The following is a 24,655-nucleotide window of genomic DNA, read 5'->3' as shown; positions in this document are numbered from 1 at the left end:
GTGCTCTGTGGTGACTAAGATCTTTAAAGTTTGAAATCAAAAATTAAAGAGTTGTTGAACGTTCAACTAAATGTTCCTGGTTTCATTCATTTCTTTATCTTTCTCTCACTTAGGAGTCAGTGAAGACGTGGTCCATGCAGTTCTTATGTTGTTCATGTCATGAACAAATTTGGGTAACACTTTACAATAAGGTTAATTAGTTAGCATTAGTTAACTACATTAGTTGCATGGACTAATAATAAACTGCACTTATTCAGCATTTAGTAATATTTGTTAATGTTAACTTCAACAATTAGTAATACTTGATAGTTAGTTAATGAATTGTGAACTAACATGAAAAAACTATTAAAAGCTTTATTTAGCTTAATAAAGGTTAAGGTTAATAAATACTGTAACAAATGTTTTGCTTATGGTTTGTTCATGTTAGTTAATGAACCTTATTGTAAAGTGTTACACAATTTTTTGTGTGTGTTCAAATTCAACTGTTGCAATATATAATTTTATAAATACACACATTTTAAATCTACACCCAGAGTCATCCTTGTGTATTCCCTTTGTACTTGAATTTGTGATTGACTAAAAAGGCTAAAGTACACGATTCCTTGTTTATCTTACTCGATGAGTTATTAAATAATGCAACGTAGAGCCAATAATTACTTAACATTCCTAAAAACCAGATTTAATTTCAATAAAGAAAGCAGTATTTTGGTGTAATAAACCTTTAAAAACATCTCAAACTTTAAAAGAAGTTTAAATTGGGTGAAAATACTGCATAGGTGGCACTTTTTTCGAGTAGCATCTGCTGCACCACCAGAGGCTACAGTTTCGCTAGATGGCGCTGTTAAAAAAACGAGGGTCCTAAAACTGTGGTCCTGAAACTGCAAGAGGGTCTGGCTGCAGACCATGGGCGAGTGGAGCTCCACTCTCAAACAGGAAACACGTGACCTCCACTAGCGGGCAAGCGGAAATACGTCACCTCCACTAGCGGGCAAGCGGAAATACGTCACCTCCACTTGAATTTATGAGATGAAGGTGGCGTCGCCGGGAGCTCTTAGTTCGAACTTTAATTCAGGTAATTTACCTTTATACACCGAGAAACTGACGTTATTGTAACCTGCAATGTAAGCAGAACACAAACGAATGAATAAACATTTTATATATTTATTTTTTTCTGACGAACAATTTATGTCTCGCGAATGTTAACGTTTGCTGATCATGACAACATATTCGTAACCTATGTTTGGTGGCTTATTGTGTTAAAACAAAGTAGTAATTGAAGTACATGATCGTTTTGTATATGTGTGTGTTGCGTTTGTTGTTTTACGTAAAAAGTAATACGAGGAGTCTGTTTTCACATTTAATTTCTCACTCCTTTATAGGTAACGTTATGTGGAAAGCATGATGCAGATATTTGACAGTTTTTGATGGTACCCACACAGCAGGAGACTCCTATGCGGATCCGTGTTCAAGTCGCCAAACCCGCGTGACTGTCACATTCGTTTTGGAGCCGCGCAGAGGATCAGCTCCGCCTCCGCGAGCGCGGTAAATTCTACTGTCAAACAGCGGATCCTGATCGGACCCATGTCGGATCCTCGGACGCGCCTTTACTGAACGGTTAAACGATGCACACCTGTCAATCGAGATTTTCTTGCTGGGACACGGTTCAGCTGAACCCTCTTTTGAGTAAGTATTGATTTATTGATATAATTGTGCCAGTAAACATTGTTTTTTAATCATACTAATGATTGGAATGACGTTGATATTAGGAAAACTTTAGCATGTTCACTCGTGGATAATGGTTTAGCCCTAGCTGTGCATTATTAAGTTTACATGTTGGCAATTTTGGTGTAGTGTATCTGCCATCTTCTTTATAATGAAAATTAATCTTTGGCAATTTACTCATTGTTTGACTCGGTTCAGACTCACGGTCACACTGCAAGATGCCATGTGACCTAATCAGTGACTAAATGAATGCAGGTGTCAGTCAGTGACTAAATGAATGCAGGTGTCAGTCAGAGCGACTGTGTGGTTGGTAAAGACAATCTTCTCGTCTGTTATTTTGAGCGGCTGTTAACAGGGTGATTTAACCAGAGGTGTGTAACGAATTCCAGTTACAGTTTTGGGTAACTAGTACTTTTAAAGTGATTTTGATGGATACATTTACTCAAGTACATTTCTAGTGAAAAAACTGTACTTTTACTTCATTCTGTGGCGTTATTATGATAAGCATACTTGACTTTGGATGCTACATACCATATCTGTCTGTTTGATTACAGGTGCTGTGTTCAACCTGGCAACAGATCGGGCAACAAGGAGACTGGGAGAAATGATTAAATAATAAAAAAACATTTTTGTTGTACAACTTGTCTTTCTCCAGTTATTCATTGTCAGATGTGTTAGCTGTGCATAGTGCAGCATTTCATTGAAGTTGTAGCCTAATAGATCAAGTATTTTATGTTTGCATTGACCTGGGCCTATAAAGCACTAAATTAGGTTTTGACCCCAAAAATAATATTTTTAAACAAAAACAGAATATGCTATAACTGTCCATAAATGTAAATGGCAATTTTATATTTTCATTAAGTAGTAATTACTTTTGTACATTAAATTGATATAATTTTAGTGAAACTTTTCTGTTTGGCCTATTTACAATATTGTTAGGTTAAAAATACAAGACAATGCAGATTTAAGGTCTATATTGCTGCAGTGACCAGGCCTAGTGATAGTTTTGGTTTTATCCTTTAGTTTATCCTATTTTATCCTACAGTAAGAAGGGATTTTGAATTTGAAAGTGACATAAACGGGTCCAAAACAGACCCGGTCCTGATAGCAATAAGCTCCGGAGCGGATTCGTAACGGAACCGCTCCGGAGTCAGTAGCTCCGGTCTGCATCCGTTGCGGATCTGTCCCGGAGCTTAATTCAGACTTTTAATGAGTCAGTTGCGGGTCCGCGGCGGATATGTCACAGGTCGGGGTGGACCCAGATGTAAATAAGGTCACGCCCCTTTTTCCACCTCGAGGAGATTCCCAAAGCCACCCCAATGACCAGCCACACAAGGTAAACATAAAATTAAAATGTATTTTATTTAAATTTCTTAAAATAATAAATAGGGGAGGGAGGAAAGGGAACTTAATAACGGCCTCTTCAGGCTCTCGTTATTGTCACCGGCGGGGCTTCACACAGTTCCTCTTTGGGTCGCTCATTTTCTCTCTTTCCACGGGCAACGCTGGAAACACAAGAGGGCACAGTTATTTGGCTCTGAATGGCTCTCACCTCTCGGCTGGACACAGCGTACCGTAAGTACAGGCTTCTTCGATCTCTCCTCAGGTTATTCACTTTCTCTGTTCTTCCCTCCACAGGTATCCGCTTGGGCGAAACGTCTGATGGAGTAAGTCGTCCCTACGTGGCGTCGGGGGCGAACCCTCTCGACGGCTGTGCGGTGGCAGGGGGGTGGGCTACCTCAACGTCTCACCGGGCCGAGCGCTTCCCTTTCCTCGCTGCCGTCAGGCGTTCGAACTCCGGACAGGGGCGCCCCTTTGTAGAGGCCACGGGACGATGAGGATCACTTCACCTCGCTCTCTGCAACAATAAGACCCGCACAGTTCACAGTATTGATTAGTAATAGCCACAAATCGTACTCACAATGCTGCTGCTTCTCCAGCTCTTCGTTGTCACTCGCCACGCCCACCAAATATCTAGGCGGGAAAGGATCGTCCCGTGGGACCGCGCTACTCTCTGATATCTGAAAAACGCTTACAACATATGCAAAGTTGTATCAGGCTAAGGCCAGCAGCCTCTTGGTCTTCCCCTAGCGAAGTGTGCGAAGGCGGGGGTCTGTCAGACAAAACATACAGCAATCCACAGGAACCCACAGCAATGTACAACACCACGTCAAAACTTGAAGGTTTTCACAGCACAAAAGACTCACCCACCACGCTCAGTGCACAAAAAAGGACTCCCGTCTTCCTGTACCTCACTTCAGGGAGATCTGGTGATGGATAATGCGGCCCAGCTAAAGTGGTGTCGTCGTTGCGGCTGCTTCGGCAAAAACGTACACTCGGCTCGCCCACCACGCTATAATAGGGGTAGGGCCGTTCTCTTCCTCCTGGAAGAGTCTAACATACAGTTAGAACGATACACAAGGCATGTACAACTTGCACTTAGTACTCACAACAATGCCGGTTTCAATTCCCGATTTCTCTTGGTCTCAATTCTCCAAATACTCCGTGTGTTTGTCAACCTTTAAGGTTCGGGATGCTTTCGTCAGTATACTAATCCAACTTGAGAGGGAGAGAGAGTTAGACAGCCACCAGCAGTGTATCAACACGGCCTCACACAGCGCTTCAACGCACACAGCGTATGATAGATGGTTCTCCCTAGGACCGTTAGCCTCTCCGTCTCTTTCTCAATGAAATGGATGATGTGGGTTACGTCTGACAAGACACACAGCACTTGCACAGCAACCCACAGCAATACACAGCACCACTTCAACGTGAAAGGTTTTAAAAATACATGGACTCACCCACCACACTACAGGTGTACATAAGAGACGTCCGACGTCCTCCACTTCGCTTGGGTTGGATGGGGGCGATGACAATACGGCCTGGATATTTAATCCTGCTGCTGTGGCTGCTGAGACAAAATGTTCCTGCGGCTCACCTACCACGCTGGATCAGGGGTAGGGCCGCCCTCCTCCTCCTGGAGGTATTTGGTAAATTCACAGGTTAGTTTTCCACTTCGTTCTAATACAGGAGTTAATACTCACAGCAGTCCGCCTTTGTTTACGTTGCAAAACCGTTACGTTTCCTTCCTCCTTTGTTCCTCTAAATGTGTCACTTATACCGATGTTTCTTCCACCCGTAGGGTTTCCTATTACTCCAGCGATTACTGCAGACTACAAGAGAGAGAGAGAGAAAGTATAACCAGCCACCAATGCGTATCGGACGAGCGCAGCTCCGCACCTCAACTCACACTAAGCACACAAAAGCACCCTCGTGGTGCAGTGCTCCTTTAACTCACAGCCCCGTCCTTTTCGCCTTTCCTGGCTGCCGCACTCTTTCCTCTCGCTATAAGCGCTCTTGTGGATCAACGGCGCCCTCCGGCTCTTCCAAGGACGGGGCGTGTGGTTCAGTCTGCCCTAGGCAATAAAAAGGAGCTCATGCCCGAAACAACTCTCTTCACTTGTGTGCTGCTACAGCTCCATTTAAGTGGCCCGTCCTTACTTCTTCCTCCAATCAGAGCTGCTACCTCAATGTGCTGCACCTGTGGCTTGTTCCTTCCTCATTTGCGTTGCCCGGGAGACCAGGAAGTGAAGGGTGCGTTTAAAAATTCTCTCCGGGCGGAACCTCTCCTCTCCATTTTCGGTTCCGCCCTAAGTCACCCTGTGACAGATATATGAATGAATTTGCGCCACGGATGCGGAGCGTATGCAGCCCAAGGCCACGGCGGGTCCGCGATCCGCCTTCATTGCGGATCCGTCACTGCGCGCAAGTGGACGCCGACCCGGGTCCGTTCCGGAAGCCGCGATACCTCCGCGACTGATCCGCCACGGAGTCCTTTTGCTGTGTGGGTACCTACACTCCCAGCAAACGATGTTGCAGTGGCTACTGACATTTTGCAGGCATGTGTTTATAATCACTTTAATGTTGATGAAAATTGCTTGTAATGTCTCTATAATAAATCATGTTTCATATCTGCAGTTGCCAGATGATATTCTCCAGAGGGTCTTTGTTGTTCTAGAAGACGGCTGCTCTGCAATCCGGCTGGCTTTAACAAGACAGAGATTCAGCAAACATTGACAGCCAGGAGCATTTTCAGCAGGAGGAACACTTCAGCTGGCCTTAAAGTGAGTTCAATAAGTGTGGTTGCTCCATCTTGTTTTTTGTGGGTACAGGGTGCGATTTGCCGGGGGGGATGCGTGGGATTTCCCCCTTTCTGGTCAATGTATCCCTGCCTCTGCTTAATTATTTTTATCCCCGGTGGGGATAAATGTATCCCCCTCTCAAAGTGATCAGTGCTACTACACTAGTGGCGAGACGGATCACAAAACTTATCACGGATCCGTGGTTTGATTAAAGTCAATTTTGTTTTAAAATGCGCTACTTTGGCTGGCTCTGATACAGCTGCCGCGCAGCATCTCTGTATTCACCACTCTGAAGACTTGATCAATGTCCCGCCCACGGCGCTATCTGATTGGTTACAGACCAGGTTACATCTCACGAGTAATAGCCTATCAACACTTGCGAGATGGTTATGGAGCTGTGTGTCGAAAAGATGAAATGCAGCATATTCAGCCGCATATTAATAAAGCGGGAATAAAGATCACAATCTGATTATCTGTTTATGATGACAAGCAGAGTTAGTGTCCCAGTCACACCATTGAGAATGGCAGAAGTTACACACATGATAAATGCCGATGAGGCGTTTAGCGAGGCGCGGGCGCGTCCAGTTTGCGCAAATGAGGCTAAGTGACTAACACATAATGCATCTGACTTTTCTATAATTTCACTGTAAATCACTGTAAAGCATCGCGGTGTAAAGTTAATGTTATTACTTTAAAAGCAGCATTAAAACGGTTTCTACTGTAATGGTTTAACTTTGCAATCAATACATTGTTCACATTTATGTTTAAGTTGACACTACATTGTGCCATATAGTTTTGCCATTCAAGATTTAATTATTGCGTGTTTTTTCGTTGTGCATGATCACAGTTCATATGTGTGGGGAAAAAAAAGCTATTGTAAAAATATTGCGTTAGGCTGCTTCATGAGTTAATAAGAAAAAAGATTTTACAATTCCTGCAAATGCAGTGATGAGTTCATGTTCTCATGATTTATTTTTATGAATTAAAATGTTTTGAAATGTGCTGTGGACAGAGACGCATTATGTCAAGAATTATAAAAACCGTCAATAAGCTCATAATTTGTGCTAAAATAGTCAAAATGTTTAGTTTTAAAACCATTTTAAAAAGCTGGTTATATTTTTATGTTTCTGCGCAAGTTCAGCAGACAGTGAGGTTCGGGTTTGTTCCGATCAGAGCTCGTGAGCGGAGAGCGCATTTCTGAATATTAGAAATATTTAAATTAGAAAAATATTTTAAAAAATAATAATATTATAATGGATTTTTGTTTAGGTAGACAATAATTACCAAATTTCTCCCTCATATTGCTCTTAATAACCACTGAAAACAATCAAAAAAGTTAAAACTAGTGGTGGGTACAAAATGACTCATGACGAAATATGGTGGGTACCAGGCTTGTGCAGAATTCAGAATTGAATTGAGAATGACTCCTAAATTCCAATTCAATTCTTGAATTTGAATTGAATTTGTGTCAAAAACAGGATCCAGAATTACAATTCGAATTTGAATTAAAGGAAGCAGAATTGCAATTCAATAGAAATTCAAATAAATTCTTATACATATTATACAGTAAGTGAAGTGTTAAAAATGAAGCTTTCAGTATATGTCAGATATGATTGCATTACATATTCTATAAATATATTCCTTTGTACAGATTATATTAACAGGAAATGTTTTCCCCCAGCAATTAATTTTAAAAACTCTAGTCACATAACAAATAATTAAGTTTGATTTTTTGCAATTGTAATTTTATGGAACACGATGTAATATGACTTAATTTCCCAGAATGCTTTAATTTTACCAAGTATTTAAAATGGTTGCCAAACAATTTTCCAAAGTTACTTTCCTAACACTGAATGTATGTGAGATTCTTTCTGTTGTGTGACTGTGGAATTTCTTTGAATTGCCATGAATTTAATTCCACTTCCTGTCATTCCAATTCCAATTCAACTTCCTGTAGGGCGGAGTCAATTCAATTCAAATTCCAATTCATGAATTGAATGGAGGCCAATTCTGAAATTCTGAATTGTGCACAAGCCTGGTGGGTACCCACCGTCGCCGAAATGGACGCCTATGAAAACATCCCCCCCTCTGTTTTTTTCACAAATCGCACCCTGTGTGGGTATAACAATTAGGTTATGTTAATCACACTTCCTTTCATTTCCATAACATGACATTTTTGACTGTTAAAGATGTGTTAATTCATTGTCTGAATTGTGTGACTTAATGTGCTGTTATGATTGTGTTTTGATACTAAACAGGTGTAGTGAATTGAAATAGACTGTCAAAGAGACACCGGAGAATGTACAGAAAACCGTAAATCATCTCTAGGTGCAGCCGCCTACAGTGCAGCAAGTTTTCAAAGACTATGGGGCTGGCTTCTGGGGAAATGAACAACGTGGAGTGCTTTTGGGGTTTTACTCCTCAGATGACCACCCTGGCTACTGGGATTGCTTCATAGACAGAATAGTTTGTGCAGGCACAATGTGTCTTTACTTTAACACTTGTGGTCACTTAAAGTTCATGTATGTTGTTAAAATAGCATAAGATGGTTTTTGTATTTACTCAAAAGCAATTAAAATTGGTAAAATTGTGGAAATTGTGGATTCTTCATTATTTCACTTTAGCTGATTTGTATATGAGCAATTCCTTGCAAATGTTAAACTTATCATATGTCAATATATACATGGTTTAAATACCCATGCAATGTCTGTTAAAAGTTTTAAGCATTTTCCCCCATACTTTGATATTTTCAAAAAAAATGTCATAATTGTCACGTCTGTAAATCTTTTTATTCCTCATAAATGTGCATACAAAAATTTAAATAAATATAGTTTGTTCTTTGAAGATCCATCCCTTCTCCATTTTTGAGGGTATTATTCCTCCTGAGTTATGCCTTATAATTTATAGAATTCCTACAGCGTATTGTCTCCCAAAACCAGTGTCCTTTTTTGTCTCAACCAAAACACATACATGTTACCCTCATCTAAAATAGAAAATTTGAGTATAGACTGATAGCGGTTGTCTGGACTCTTAACATTAGATGATCATGTTTAGAAAACTTTTAAAAAGGTTGTTAAATGTATTGATAATGATTGCATTCTATTGAGTTTTCACTGCAAATGTCACATCCATAACTCTGGGATGACTCATGTTGTTATTTAGCTTTAAATGCAAAATTCTGATTAAGTTCTAAATTATATTTGTTTATAGTTTTCATTTTAATATAAATTTATTTAATGTTTCATTTGATGTTCACATCTGAATATCACAACATAATGTTTACTTTATAAAATTTATGGAGTGTTACATTGGTAGTTGAACTGTATAGTTAAAAACGAACATGAACAAAAGGCAGAGGCACTCAAAATACGGGTTTTAATTCCACTGCTATGTTTAAATGTCTAGTGCAAATTGCTGGGGGAAAAGCATTCAGCTCCTTCGTGTCATAAAACCATAAAAGCTTAGTATACTGCTTCAGTATGATTATTTTAACTATCAAACACTGACATTTTGGTGTGACTTTGTGACTATATTAAATGTTATGTTTATCATAAATTTAAATGTACATACATACACATAACATAAGCTACATAATTTTTGGTTTTCATGAATGTGAAAGGAAAAATCATATTTTGTAAACCTTATGTTTCTGTTAGCCAAATATCACATTCATAAATCTACATTTTCTAAGTGCAAACCCTTTTTTTTAAAGATTTAAACATTAGATGTATTTTGACACTATTGAACTTTCTAAAACCCTGAAAGATATTAGAACAATGGCTGTATTTTAGGACTTGGCACTTAATCTGGACTTAAAGACTGTTGGCATATTGTTTTATTGTTATATGACAATGATGACAATTTGTGTTTGTTTCTTTTTCTGTTCTATCAAGCATTTAATAAAAAACCGATTATTTTAACTACTTTTATTATGCGTTAAGATTAGGTGACGCATTTCCGTGGAGCTCCACTCGCCCGTAGTCTGCAGCCAGATGCTGCGTCCGAAATCGCCTACTACCATACTATATAGTACGCAAAAAGCACTACATTGGTCCGTGTACGTTTTGATAGTTTGTTTTTTCGTTTAAACCAAAAAACGAAATAACGAGAAACCACATGTTTTTCGTTTGTCGTTTCAAACAAAAAAACAAAAACCGGTAAAAAGAGAGCCGTTCTTCCGCTTTTGGTTTCTGAATCCAAAAACGAAAAACGACTAAACCAAATTCAAATAACAGTCCGATTTTGGTTTTTGGAAATTCCTTTTTTCATTTCTCCGTTTGAAGATCTACATTAAAAGAAAGACAGGTTGGTCACGTGACCCGGAAGTTATATTAAATACAGCCTATCAAAATAATAGCCAAGATTTTAATTAGAACGGTCATAATGCAGCAATAACGTTACACCAGAGTAACGTTAAAAGAAAAAAAAAATCAATAAATAAATAGGCTTATATAAACCTGGACCGAAAGAAATATGTTAGCAACAGTTTATTACAGTGATTTAATATCGTGCCTATCCACGTACACATCGTCACGTTTAATGAGCGCATTGTTTGGTTCAATACAGTACTAAAGAACTTATTGTGTGTGCAGAGTTGTTACTGTTAGCGCTATATTATGTAATTAAATTAATATTTAATGTTGTTTCCACCGTATGGACCAAACTGTTACCCCTTTCTACCAGCAGGTGGCAGTATTTAAACGACTGACTGTATTGTGCCTTTGGTAACTGTTTTAAATCAAGTTTACTGATACAGATGTATTTATTGATGTTCATTTCATTTTTTTATATTATTTGCAACCTAGTTATCATCATCGTCTGCATGCCCTTCTGTTTTAACCTGATTCTAACACTATCATCTCCCTGCTGAAAAAAACTGCATAGACCAGCATAATTCCCATGCTGGTATGTTGCTGGTTTAGCTGGTGGTCTCCAGCTAACATCAGAAATGTCCTAATGTAGGCCATTTAGTCAAAACAATGATTTACCAGTGTGCTATATACTGTGTGAATTTTTCTTTTCTATACACATTCCAGTGTGTATAACATACAACACTCCCATTGTGTCACGCAAGTGTAGATAATCCATACAAGTTTTAAACATTTATTCAACATATATAGCACAGACATGCTTTCAAAGACATTGCATGTGCAATCTATGGTTGCAAAACATTTACAGTTAAGCCCTAAAGTTAGAACATTTTACAAGGTCCTAAAAAGAAAGTCCAAAAACATAATTGCATTACTAAAAACAAGCTGTCCATGCTGAGTAAAGCAGCAATAATTGCAACAAAACGTTTCCAGTAACTTTTGAGCAATCCTGCTTATTGGCTTGGATGAATATTTGCCCATTGCTCTGTACAGAACAGCTTTAGCACCAATATTGGTCGGTTTCCTCACATGAGCTGCTTGCTTCCTCATCCTTCCCCAACATTTCAATAATTTTAAGGTCAGAACTTTTGACTTGGCATTTCCAAAACATTCACTTTATTCTTCTTTAAAGTAGGAGGGTAGATGTATTTTGTCACAATGTAACAGGTTATATAATATAAAGTATTAATTGAGTTTGTAACTTGCTTTTGCTATAGCAGACAATATACATTAATATAGAACCAATTATAATAAACAGAAATAAATTATAATCAGTGGAGGAGTGCTAAGGATGAACTAGAGTTTACCAGTCTGATAACTTGGGGGGGGGGGAGCTGCTCTACAGTCTGGCAGCAGAAACTTCTATTGTTTCCAGAAGGCAGCAGGGTGAACAGGTTGTGGCTGGGCAGGTACTGTCCTTTAGTATCCTTTGGGGTCTGCGTAAAATTAACCATGGTTTTACTAGAAGTAAAACAGTAGTGAAAAAAGTAGTAAAAAAACAGTTAAATCATAGTTAGTGTAGTAAACTCATGGTTTTGATTATAGTAATCAATACACAAAAAAAAAAATAAACATATGGTTGATTTTTGTAAGGCACCGCACCCCAGAGTAGGAGGGGTGAGAATATGGGGGGGGGGGGGGGGTTGTATAGACAATGATGTGAAACTGAAAACGGGGGTGTATCATCACCAGTGGTTCTCAATGTTATTCCTGGATCCCACTGCTCTGCACATTTTGTATGTCTCCCTTATTTAACACACATGATTCAAATCATAAACTCATTAGCAGAGATCTCCATGAACTGTATATAGAAGCAATTATACTAAACAGAATTATAAGCCTTAGGACTTCACGGTAAATGTTCTGCAACCATATATTGCACATGCAATGTCTTTGAAAGCATGTCTGTGCTATTATGTTGAATAAATGTTTAAGACCTTTATGGCTTATCTTCACTTGCGTGACACAATGGGAGTGTTGTATGTTATACACACTGGAATGTGTATAGAGAAGAAAGATTCACACAGTATATAGCACACTAGTAAATCATTGTTTTGACTAAATGACCTACATTAGGACATTTCTGATTTCAACATACCAGCATGGAGATGATAGCAGTGAATCAGGTTAAAACAGAAGGGCATGCAGACGGTGATGATAACTAGGTTGCAAATAATATAAAAAAATGAAATGAACATCAATTAATACATCTGTATCAGTAATCTTGATTTAAAACAGTTGCCAAAGGCACAATACAGTCAGTCGTTTAAATACTGCCACCTGCTGGTAGAAAGGGGTAACAGTTTGGTCCATACGGTGGAAACAACATTAAATATTAATTTAATTACATAATATAGCGCTAACAGTAACAACTCTGCACACACAATAAGTTCTTAGTACTGTATTGAACCAAACAATGCGCTCATTAAACGTGACGATGTGTACGTGGATAGGCACGATATTAAATCACTGTAATAAACTGTTGCTAACATATTTCTTTCGGTCCAGGTTTATATAAGCCTATTTATTTATTGATTTTTTTTCTTCTAACGTTACTCTGGTGTAACGTTAGTGCTGCATTATGACCGTTCTAATTAAAACCTTGGCTTTTATTTTGATAGGCTGTATTTAATATAACTTCCGGGTCACGTGACCAACCTGTCTTTCTTTTAATGTAGATCTTCAAACGGAGAAATGAAAAAAGGAATTTCTAAAAACCAAAATCGGACTGTTATTTGAATTTGGTTTAGTCGTTTTTCGTTTTTGGATTCAGAAACAAAAAACGGAAGAACGGCTCTCTTTTACCGGTTTTTGTTTTTTTTGTTTGAAACAACAAACGAAAAACATGTGGTTTCTCGTTATTTCGTTTTTTGGTTTAAACGAAAAAACAAACTATCAAAACGTACACGGACCTACATTGCCTACTATATAGTATGGAAGTAGGCGATTTCGGACGCAGCGATACCCTTCTCTGAAACTGCGGTCCAGCCTCCGCTTGTGCAGACAGATAATGTTGGAAATAAGAGCAAGGGGAAAACAGCACAAGCATACAAAACAAATAAATATGAGCAGAAAATATTAGAGAGAAGAAAAAAATTTAAAAAATAAACAATGAAAACGTCATTTTGTATGCAATTTGGATAACTTTGCATACGTTTTTCAGTTTTGTGCAATATAACTTTCAAACTGTTTAAAGTTCTGATTTGCGCTTATTATTATTTTATTCATGCATATTATTTTTTAACACGTGACCTCAATACATTAGTCGGGATATTTATTCCATACGTTCCACCTGATTTCCAGTGTATGCCAGTGTATCCTCAGAGTGTATAATCTCCCTCTATTGAAAATTCGGTGGTAGGCAGAGCCATACACATTTCAGCCTTCAATGGACGCGTTTGATTGGTTGAAGGCTTTCCTGCTCAGCGATTGGCTGCACCTGATGTCGGTCAAACTCGAGGCGCTTCTGATTGTCTGCAGGTGTGACGCAGTGAATTTTTAATTAGCTAAACTCCAGCAGAGTTTATCTTTGTTGATATTGTGTCACCTGTGCAAGTTTTAGGTAAGTTTAATATATGATTTTTGAAGTTTAGTTTATATTTAGTCGTACATTTTGTAACTTTAATGTTTGTGTGCATGTACGTTACATTAATAAGGCATGAGATTGTTAATAATGAGAATGAGATCGCATTCATTTGCTATATTATCATCATGGTGGGTAGTAAATAGTTAAATTAAATGGATGATTATTTTTCAGTTTTTATATTATACAGAAATATGTGAAAATGTAAACAGAAGCGAATGTAATTAAATCGTCAGGTCGCGTATGGCGTGGTCACGGTTTCAGTCATGCACATGGCAGCTCTTAAAAACATAATACTGTATAAACAACCGCTTGAAATGTGTCATGTAGTGATTCTAGTGTTGTTTTAAAAGTAATACTGTACAATAAATTGCAGCTTGCTGTGTTTCGCCATCGTAAATTGGCTGTAGGACATAAACGTAATTGACCAGGTGACGCGTCATTCCAGCTGTTATGGTTTTAGTATGATTCAGAAATATTTTATGTAACTGTAATCTTAAATCAATATTTGTATTGTTTTGTCATAAAACACCAACCTGACACTGCTTTACTTGTTTCTTCTGTTGATGGTTTAGGCCATATAACGTTATATTGTTTTATATTGTTGTGTTAATTATTTGCACTTTTCAAACATATAAACATGCCATTTACATTTTACCATTTGCTTAAAGGCGGAGTCCATGATGTTTGAAAGCCAAATGTTGATATTTGAAATCACCTAAACAAACACGCCCCTGCCCCAATAGAATCTGGACCTTCTGTTGATAGACCCGCCCCACACATACGCAACCCGGCATTTGATTTGATTTGATTGGCTATAAGTGTGTTTTGGTAGTCGGCCCGTCTCCTTTTCCAACGCGTTTTTCAAACATCGTGGACTCCGCCTTTAATCTGACGTGGCAGACGTTCACCATACAAAAATATTCAAACGTTATGCCATAGAGCCTATTGTTTATTTAGAAATGCATCTGACAAAATTGTACTAATGTAGTATAATGCAAGTAATATTTATACGGACCATATACTCCATGTGTTCTTTGTTTCTAGTCAACATGTTGAGAAAGAGGAGAATTAAACCTGAACAGGATGCCAAAGAGCATGTGTTGTCGGGCAAAGACAAAGCCTTCATTGAGAAACAATACATCAACGCATTTAAAGGTATGTTGTGCATCACACACAATGTTTCTCCATTTATAATTTTAAGCACATGTTAATTAGGCAATTAAAAAAAATAGTATGTCAAGTACAGTTTATAGTTTACAAAGACAATGACTGTTCGACAATCTAAAACTAAGATCAGACATGGCTACGCTCAGCACGTCCCTGTGTTAGGGTGGCCATTCGTGCCAGTTCCGCCGGACACGTCCCGAACATGTTTTCGGGTTCGTTCTCCGGAAGTCGCATTGGTCGACGGCATATGTCATCAAGGTTTAATATTTCGGGTTTAATTAAAGAAAAGCAACCGTTACATTTCAAGGTAAGAATTAAACTACAATGATTGTATGTCTTCAAAGAAATAAATCTTAATTTTCTAATTTATTTTAACTGAAATGTGAGAACCTCGATGACGTATGCCAGTGGTTCTCAATCCTGGTCCTGGAGGTCCACTGCTCTGCACATTTTGTATGTCTCTCTTGTTTAACACAGCTGATTCAAATCATCAGCTCATTAGCAGAGATCTCATTGTCTGTCAGATAAGAGAGACATTCAAAATGTGCAGAGCAGTGGACCTCCAGGACCAGGATTGAGAACCACTGACGTATGCGGTCGAGCAACGCGACTTCCGGAGAACGAACCCGAAAACATGTTCGGGACGTGTCCGGCGGAACTGGCACGAATGGCCACCCTACCCTGTGTATATGCTTAAACGCATTGATATTTAAGATCCCATTCGCATTACTATGGTTACAAATTTACATTAACATTCCCCCAGCTAATATATGACAAATGAGAGCTGTTCCGTTCTCTTACATCTTTGACAGTGTACTCTCCCCGAAGATGCGTGCATTGTGAGCAGGCTGTTTAGGTTTGGTTTAAAGGTTTTTGGGCACTTTTGAGCAGGTCTTAGCTGGTCATGCTGTGTGACTTGGCTAAGCTGGTGGCTGGTCTTTTAGCTTGGTAAATCTAAAAGCATGACCAGCATGACCATCTTAGAAAGTTCTTAAACTCCTCTAAAACCAACCTGCTACTCATGCTTAACCAGATAAAACATGGCTGGGAGACCAGATAAAACCAGCCAACCAGGGCTGCGTTTTCCCAAAAGCATCGTTGCTAACCTGTAGGGCTGGGCGATTAATCGAAAAATAACCGAAACCGAAATTCAGAACCTCTAACCGACATTATTTTATCATGTCGGTTATTTCGGTTTTTAATCCTGTTAATACTTTCCCTTTAAAAACAAACTGCTGCGTGTGATGTTGCGTAACTCCGCCCCGTCCTGTCAGTGGCACAGCGAAACATGGAGGAGAACTCAAACACTGTTTAACTGAGCAGCAGGATCATCTAGTGCCCAAAAGAAGCACAGTACTTTTTTTTAAGAAGTACTCGCGAATGTGCAGGCACCTGTGACAAAAATACGGAATGCGCGATCGGGTTTTTACCGCACACGCGCTCAGTTTAATCTACCGATGGGTCTCTAAGCAGCCCGGGTAATGTCATCACATCTCACTCACTCAAAACCGCGAAAAGACGCGTCCGCGTGAGTTTAATTAGACACTTCAGAGATGACGGAGAGAGAGAACGGGAGAACTTCTAGTCTACATTAACACCAAAAGCATTACAGATGAGAATAAATGGCTTAGACATCAGTGCCCAGTTAAGAAAAAATGGATTGAATACAAGAAACGTGTAAAGGATACGGTCCAAGTATGTATTTTGCCCTACTCATCTCATTACAATATGCTATCTGGATACAACTTATTATGTATGTATCTTATGTCTATAATTAGTCATGGGGGTTGTATGATTCTTTGGTTCATAACTTCCCATTCTGAAAGTTTCATCAATTGTACATAATGACATGCAACATCTGCATAGAGTTAAGTCTATTTAATATTTTTCAGTAATGCAGTTATTTTGGGAAAAATGTGAATAATTGCATTGCAGGCTGATTTAAGGTGTGCCCTAAACTTTCCAACCTTGTCAGTGAACTATGAGGCAAAAAAATAATCGTTTATTAATCGTAACCGATGTCAAATGTTAGATTAACCGAGGTTTTGATTTTAGGTCAAATCGCCCAGCCCTACTAACCTGTTAGCAACTTAGTTGAATGGCAATGGGAAATTGCATTGCAACCAACAACGTTGCTGCTAACTATGCTTTTGGGAAACGCACCCCAGCTTAGGCTAGCTAGTCCAGTGTTTCCCCTACCATTATATAAGGGGGGCGCCCCGCCCTCCTAACGGCTCGACCCGCCCCCCTTGAAGGTCAAGTATATTTTATTTGATTTTCTTTATAGCGCCACATAACAATTTGTTATTTTATTAAACAAACTAAATAGCCCTCAAGTAATATGTTATTTATCTTATTTTAACGATGGCATGTCTTTTTGTCTGTGTTTGCGCGTTTAAAATTATCCAATTGAGTGTGCACATTTATATTTTACTGTTCGGCTTAATTCACTGAATGCGCGCTACGTCATGTTGCGTGCAGCGCACGCCTCATAACTGAAAAGGTGACGATGTTTTCCCACACGCACATTCTCTCCCTCTCTATCATGCTGTACAGTAGCTATATGCTATAACTCTGTGTAACAGTAACAGTGTATGCTGTCATATTTCTGAATTTGCATCGAATTGTCTGCGCTATTAGGCTACGCGACCAGGGCTTGACATTAACACCCGCCAAATGCAGGTAGATTTCGGCTGTGGCGGGTAAGACAGCCAATCCCACTAGCCACTTTTGGCTGGTTGAATATGTTTTATTATTGTAGTTTTCTTAAAAGTTATGCGAAATTATAAACAATGCGCAATGACACTGGGAAACTACAACTCCCATGAGCACTCCCTGCACCCAGCGCAACGTACTGAGACGCGCGCACGATGCAGCGGAGGCTCGCCTTCCGGACCAAGCGCTAACGTTTAGAGAGAGCGCAAAAGCTGATGGATTTGTGAATGCACGGGACGCAGTCTGAGCGCATACACGCACACTTTGGGAAGGATAAAACAATTGCATGGAAGTGACTGAAGAGATTTAAAGTGCGTGCACACTCTCTGGGCAAGAGCGGAGAGGATTTCATAGCGCATACCTGAATGCACACGTCCCAGTTTTGTCCGAAATCAAAGGAAACCCACAAGTTGAGAGGTTCGCGCATCATTTTAATATAGGATACTTTGTGCAAAAATACCGTCCCAAAATTTGAGACCGCGCGTACAGTCCGCGTACGACAGCGCATGCGCGTGAAAATATTTAGACAGGGCACTCCACTATAAACAATTATTCAAAGGATATAGACAGCATTTCCACACACACTATCGTTTTTCTTCTTTAACTTTTACTTCTTCCAAGAACAGAAAGCTGTGGAGCATGTTTGTTTGATTCCTGTTCTTTGTTGTTTGCTAAACTGTGTTTGCAATGGTGGATCAGTTACTTTTCTTCACCTATCCTAATGTTTTAATGTACTGTAAATGTCGCCAAATCAGTGCTGCCCTGACAGCCTGTTAGACTAATAATTTAAATAAGAAATCATTTGTATTCCGTATAGTGTCGAACGCGGCCATCCGCGTGTAGCCGCGGGGACTATACTCGGATAGCTGCAAGGACGCGTGCGCGCGCGAGCCGTACGTGGAAAAAAGTATACCCCGGCCTTAAAGGCGGAGTCCACGATGTTTGAAAGCCAATGTTGATATTTGAAATCAACCAAACAAACACGCCCCTACCCCAATAGAATCTGGACCTTCTGTTGATAGACCCGCCCCACACATACGCAACCCGGCATTTGATTTGATTTGATTGGCTATAAGTGTGTTTTGGTAGTCGGCCCGTCTCCTTTTCCAACGCGTTTTTCAAACATCGTGGACTCCGCCTTTAATACCCTTTTCGACGTTTGCCATTTAAAGTCTTAAATAACTTTTAACAGAAACCATGATCAAGCATATAAATTTTACTGCTGTTGTTAATAAATATTTCAAGAGTTTGTCTAGGGTTTTTGTGTTTATCTTTTTATTTAATCTTCTACACCGTGCTCCACTGTTAATATATTAATTTAAAGTTAATCTATTTATGCCTTTCTAGCATGTTTTTCATGCACCTAAATATATGATATGATCTATACTGATATTAACAGCTAAATAATGTAGTCTTAACTTGGGTGGTCAGTCTGCATTTGAAAGTCAATCTGCATCTAATCTAGCTAAATCGAGTACAATTACTCAAAGTCATTTTAGGATGCCATAGTCAAGTTTAATCATATAAAATGTATTTTACCAGCAACAAAATTGTGGCCAGTGAAAATGCTGAGTGGGTAGTAACTTTGGAAAACAACTAGCCACTTTGGCTGGTGAGCAAAAAAGTTATTGTCAAGCCCTGTACGCAACATACAATAAAACTCACATGTGAAATAAAAAAGCTCATAGCACAAAAAGACATGATGAGAAAACAGCAGTAAGGCTTCAATGTAAATGTATGGTTATTTTGTCAGACAATAGACATCGCCAGTGTGTCGTCATCATGACGTATTCCCAGTGGTGAACACAAAGCATTTTACTTCGACTGGCCTGAAAAGTCCGCTCCCCTTTTCCCTCTCATAATGGGAGAGGGAGGGTGTTACTGCGCCAAGTCGAAGTACTCCCATAAGTGCTATTACGCCATACAATATAGTTCCTCTTTTAAATCCGTTTAGAAAAGCGCTACGTTTTATTTTGTACCACCAAACTTGCTCGTATAACTACTACTCGTCTTAAATAGGAAAAACGTTGATGTGTTTGGTCACATCAGGTAATAACATATTTTAATATTGAAAATAAGTAGACTATTCCTTTAATGTGTTTATTTTGGTCTTATAGGAAGAGGTGTTTTTGCACTTGAACACATGAAACCATCCACATTTGTTGTGGAATATCGTGGAGTATTGTCTCAAAGTAAATATGTTGATGACATTCAAGGCAAGTACTTGTTCGATTTCACATGGAATGGAGCACATTATTGGTAAGTTAGCTTTTTTATCAGATTCAAAGCAAAGAATTTACAGTAATAACTTTATTTTATTATTACAACAAAGTTCAGCTTTTCCTCCAAATACCAAATCACCTTGCCATTTTGTGATCTAGAAGGACAGAAGCTTTGCCAGGGATTTGATATTGGGATCATAAGGTGATCATGACGGTGATTACTAAGGGGCCGTTCACATTTCATGTTTCTTGCGTGTAAGTTATTTTACAAGTTATTTAAATTAGTTTATGTAGACGCGCGGCGTGCCTGCTCAAATAGGAAGCGACCTGTGATGTTTTCTTTATTCCAGACATGTCGGCCTTGCAGTATTATCGGCTTTTTGCAATATTTACATTTTTCAGAATGACATGTCTCCATCCAATCAACTTAACCTTTTACTTATAAACATTGTTTAATGTAAGTGTATTATTCCATGTATACTCAGCTGATCAAAATTGTACAGCGATACTCAGAGCTGTATGATCTGTCAATCACATTATTGTGATCACTGAGGCTGTTTCTCAATATGCGTTCTTCAGCGATCTTGCGCCCTCGTGTTCTCGCTCTACGTCATCATTAGCCGTCGAAGTTCAATTCCAATTCTCTAGAACGCAAGTACAGAGGACGCATGAAAATAGCCGGATGTGTTCTTGATATCGAGGATGCATCGAGTGCAGACTTGCGCGCTGAAATCGCTTTACGCCCCAGAAGTCATTGCGGCAAAACAATGGCTGAGGAAGGTAGTGGTATGCACAGCGCACAAGAGTGAACGTTTGTTTGTAAACATTTGGGGGTTGTTTCCTGGACGGGGATTAGTTTAAGCCGGGAATAGGCCTTAGTTTAACTATGAAAAATAATTATGAAATATAACTAGTTTTAACAAACATGCCTTACTAAAAACATTACTTGCGTACATTTTGAGGCAAAACAAAGGGCACTGATTTATTTTAAGATATGTCAGTGCAAGTTGTTTTCAGTTTGGACAGCTCTTACATTTATTTTAGTCTAGGACTAGTCTAATCCCTGTCCGGGAAACTGCCCTTTGAAGTATTTCCTGACAGGGTATCTAAAATATTTACATAGTTGCTATTACAAAATGACATCATAAAAGATAATGTATATAATAATGCAGAGAATTGTATGTTCGTCACTTTATGAATGTTGCGATGTTGAATCTGGAGAGGTCAGGTCACCAACAGGAAGATCACACACATCTCAATTCTCAAATGCAAGTCCGTTCTTTGCGTTCTTGGAATTGAGAAACAGCCTCTATCTATGGAGAGTGCTGATCATGGTTGCTTGGCAACAGCAGACGCTACAGAAGCGCAAGAGCCCGAGCACTTTGGATAAAAGGAAGACTGTGGCATGTTCGAGTTTTCCCTGTGGACTTGTGAAATGTGAATGGCCCCTAAGGGAGGTTATTATTTTTCAACCTTGAATGGACAATAATAGCTTTACTTAGAAAACGTATTGTTATTAAGCAAAGATAACTGTCACCATCTCTATTTGACAATAGGTGTAATAGACTAGACTTAGCCTAACTTGTCAGTCATAATCTTTTGTTTTATTAAATTCATAGTAATAGTTTTCTGCATTTTTTTTTTATAGCATAGATGCTTCAAAAGAGGATGGATCGCTAGGACGACTGGTGAACGATGATCACAAAAATCCAAACTGCAAAGTCAAGACGGATGTTGTTGAGGGAAAGCCACACCTGTGTCTATTTAGTCTAAGAGACATTTGTCCAGATGAAGAAATTACTTACAATTATGGGGATTCCTCTTGGCCTTGGCGTTCAGTAGTGAGTTTCTTTCTCTTGAACTAAAATGGCAAACATGTTGTGCAGTGTGTCCAGATTTTGGTTTATTTCTTTGTTTTTTATTGAAGAAAATATTAATAAATGTGTTTTTCCATATCTACTGTGTACACTGCATGGTAGAAGTTGAACGTGCTATAGATATTTAAACTGGTTGTTTATGTATATAGACTGTTTCATTGGACGTATATGCGTTGGGTTCCTGTCTGTGTTTGTTTATCGGTCTGACAACAAATACCTTGTGGCTAGATACACTTGAGCTATGGTTTGAACTAAGGCAATTTACTTATTTATTTAGCTTGTTATCAGAAATAATCTACTCTAGAGGTACGTTGTTGTGATTTAGTTATTGGAAGTTAAGTTTGGGCCTCAAAAGCCTTTATGTTGTTGCTGCAGAAATTGTCTACATAAAGCATAATTTCTCACCATGAATATAGCCTTTTAGAATCTGACATGGCATTTAAAGGGACACTTCACCCATTTGCATTAAGCTGTGTATAGTTAGAAACCAAGTCATGTTTTTGAATGGTCTTGCATCATCCCTCTGTTTCCCCTGAGACAGGAGAAATATGGATTTCAGTGTTTCACTTCCTTCTTTCAATGATGTAAAATCATCATTTTGCATCATTGAAAGAAGGAAGTCCAATATCTTTGTAGAGGGGGTGAGACTACAAACACCCCTTTTCTCGGTCAAATAGGTCCAAATTAGAAAATTGTTATATTTCGACTACAAATGTGACCAGTCACGGAAACTATGGACACAAGTCGGCAGCGCAAGTTTCGAGATAATGAGCAACAAAGTGTTTATTTTCAAAATTTGTGAGTTTTTTGTTTTATTGCAGAATCTGTTAGTTGAGATCACGAAGAAGCCTCTCCATGTTTGAGAGAGCAGTTTTTGTATATTTAAAAGCGTAAATTTTGCGGTTGAAATAGGCTTGTTTTCTAGCGTGCAGCGGGGGGCGTCATTGTCTGTGTGTATTTACATACTGTATAAGCAGCTTGGTTTTCGCTCCCGCCCGCAAAGGGAACAGCGTGACTACTAAATAAGGATAGTTTGCCCAAAAATGAAAATAATGTAAGTAATGACTTACCCTTATGTCGTTCTAAACTCAAACGACCTCCGTTCATCTTCGGAACACAGTTTAGGATATTTTAACGTGATTTAGTCTGAGTTAGGGTTAGGTTAGGGTTAGGTTAGGGTTAGCGCATAGTTTAATAAAAACATCATCAAAGTAGTCCATGTGACATCAGTTGGTCAGTAAGAATGTGTTAAAGCATCGAGAATACAGTTTGGTCCAAAAATAGCAAGAATTACAACTTTATTCAGCATTGTCTTCTCTTCCGGCTTGAGCGTGAAGTCACGTGACTGTAGCTCCGTGTCACTGACTTTATGCGGCGCCGCAGTCGGATGATGTCAAAGTACCGCGAGAGCTCTTTAAGAAATCTTATGGAGTAGTTTAATTCGACCCGCTCTCGCGGTACTTTGACGTCAGTTCTTGCATCACAACATGAAGACTTACACATACACAAAAAGTAGGCTTGGGAATCGAGAATCGAGAATCGATTGGAACCGGGACTAACTTTGCGATTTTCCCGGAATCGTTCAAAAGTTTAAATTTCGATTCCTAGTTTCGATTCACAGTCCGCCGACCGGAAAAAGAAACCGCTGAACACCAATGAAGAAGCGTCTGTTTCCTGCATAGGCACGTCGAACGTAATAAAGCACCTCGTTCATTGAGTAGAAATAAATGTGTGCCCCGTCTTTGACGCGCTGCGCCGACCGTCCTCTGCTGCCTCTTCCTCGGTCTCTGACCCCCAGCTTGGCACCGCAGTGACTGCACTGCAGTCCGTATCAAGTAAGTAAAACAATACATATACAATGAGGGCTCGCTAAATTTCAAAATCCCTGGTAGAAAAAAGAAACGCTAAAACAATGTTAGTCTCTGAAAACAAAAGGACTTATTATTTTTAAATTACTTGAGTTCGCGCTTTTTGCTGAGCACAAGAACAAGCGCGAACTTGTGAAGAGTGGACCCGGAATGCAGAGGAGCGCGCATCTCAGATGTGAACACGAAAGGAATAATGGGTTTAATTATGCTTTCAGTTTCACTTATTGTTACTTGAGGATAGTAATGACTGACAAGACGACGCCGTACATACTGCCTAACAAAATCTGAGAGAATGCAAAAACATTAAAATATTTTTCCTATGATAGCCCGACGGGCAGAGCGAAGATGCATTTTGGTAACCCGACAGGAATTTGCAATAGCCCCGGGACGTCGGGCTAGCAATTTTGCGAGCCCTGAAAAGAATGCAGACCTGCCAACCTTTACGCATTTTGCGTAACAGATACGCATTTAGACACCAAACTACGCTGCTACGATTTGTCACTTCAAAATACGCGAAAAGCCTTTGATGGCTTTGAGTTAAAATGTATGTACATTTGCGCACTAGGTAACTCGTCTATGAGTGTTACCACATTGGGCAGCAACCTGTTGGGAAAAGACGACGTCGACCAATCATAGCGCTAGTTTTAAACTCTTCAAAGCGGAGAGCGGGGAGCCGTCGAAGCGAATAACGAAAATAACTAAATAGTTTTTCATCTCGGTCCATCTTCATACTATTTAACAAGGGAGGATGGTTCTAAACATCGTTTTAAAAGGTAAATGGGCAGGGTGTGGGAATTGTGAATTGCATCTATTGTAATAAGCCTGCCAACCAGGGGCATCTAGACCCCTTTTAATGTTGCACGTATCCCAGTGTATCTGTTGTACCCAGTGTACTGTGTTGTGCCTCAAGTTTAAGTTTTTAGTTTATTTGCCAGTATATTCATTTACATTGTTAATCGCGGCAAAAAACTGAGCTATATGAGCTA

At 39.2% G+C, this 24,655-nt stretch overlaps 1 protein-coding gene and 1 long non-coding RNA gene across 12 annotated transcripts in view; both read left to right on the top strand.

The window, feature by feature from the left end:
- Positions 1-859: 859 nt before the first annotated feature.
- Positions 860-8,667, top strand: LOC129438406 (uncharacterized). Of its 4 annotated transcripts, XR_012368693.1 has the most exons (4): positions 864-1,072; positions 1,380-1,427; positions 5,701-5,846; positions 8,123-8,667. It is a non-coding gene; the product is annotated as an uncharacterized lncRNA (long non-coding RNA). The 4 variants fall into 4 exon arrangements; XR_008642543.2 differs by lacking the exons at positions 5,701-5,846; positions 8,123-8,667 and adding an exon at positions 2,277-2,392 and having other exon boundaries at positions 860-1,072; positions 1,380-1,683; XR_012368694.1 differs by lacking the exon at positions 1,380-1,427 and having other exon boundaries at positions 866-1,072; positions 8,123-8,665.
- Positions 8,668-13,669: 5,002 nt separating this feature from the next.
- The window catches only part of LOC129449217 (N-lysine methyltransferase KMT5A-A-like), a 96,235-nt gene continuing 85,249 nt past the window's right edge, over positions 13,670-24,655 (top strand). For all 8 annotated transcript variants that reach the window (XM_073865770.1, XM_073865766.1, XM_073865769.1 and 5 more), the window contains exons 1-4: positions 13,670-13,796; positions 14,865-14,975; positions 19,820-19,961; positions 21,573-21,765. In XM_073865770.1, coding sequence (XP_073721871.1) covers positions 21,713-21,765 — 53 coding nt within the window. In that variant the 5' untranslated portion in view covers positions 13,670-13,796; positions 14,865-14,975; positions 19,820-19,961; positions 21,573-21,712. The remainder of the gene's footprint in view (positions 13,797-14,864; positions 14,976-19,819; positions 19,962-21,572; positions 21,766-24,655) is intronic.

This window comes from Misgurnus anguillicaudatus, unplaced genomic scaffold (assembly GCF_027580225.2).
Source record: "Misgurnus anguillicaudatus unplaced genomic scaffold, ASM2758022v2 HiC_scaffold_33, whole genome shotgun sequence".
NCBI lineage: Eukaryota > Metazoa > Chordata > Actinopteri > Cypriniformes > Cobitidae > Misgurnus > Misgurnus anguillicaudatus.
Note: the sequence above shows the minus strand (reverse complement) of the source record. Positions and strands in the feature narration are given on the sequence as shown.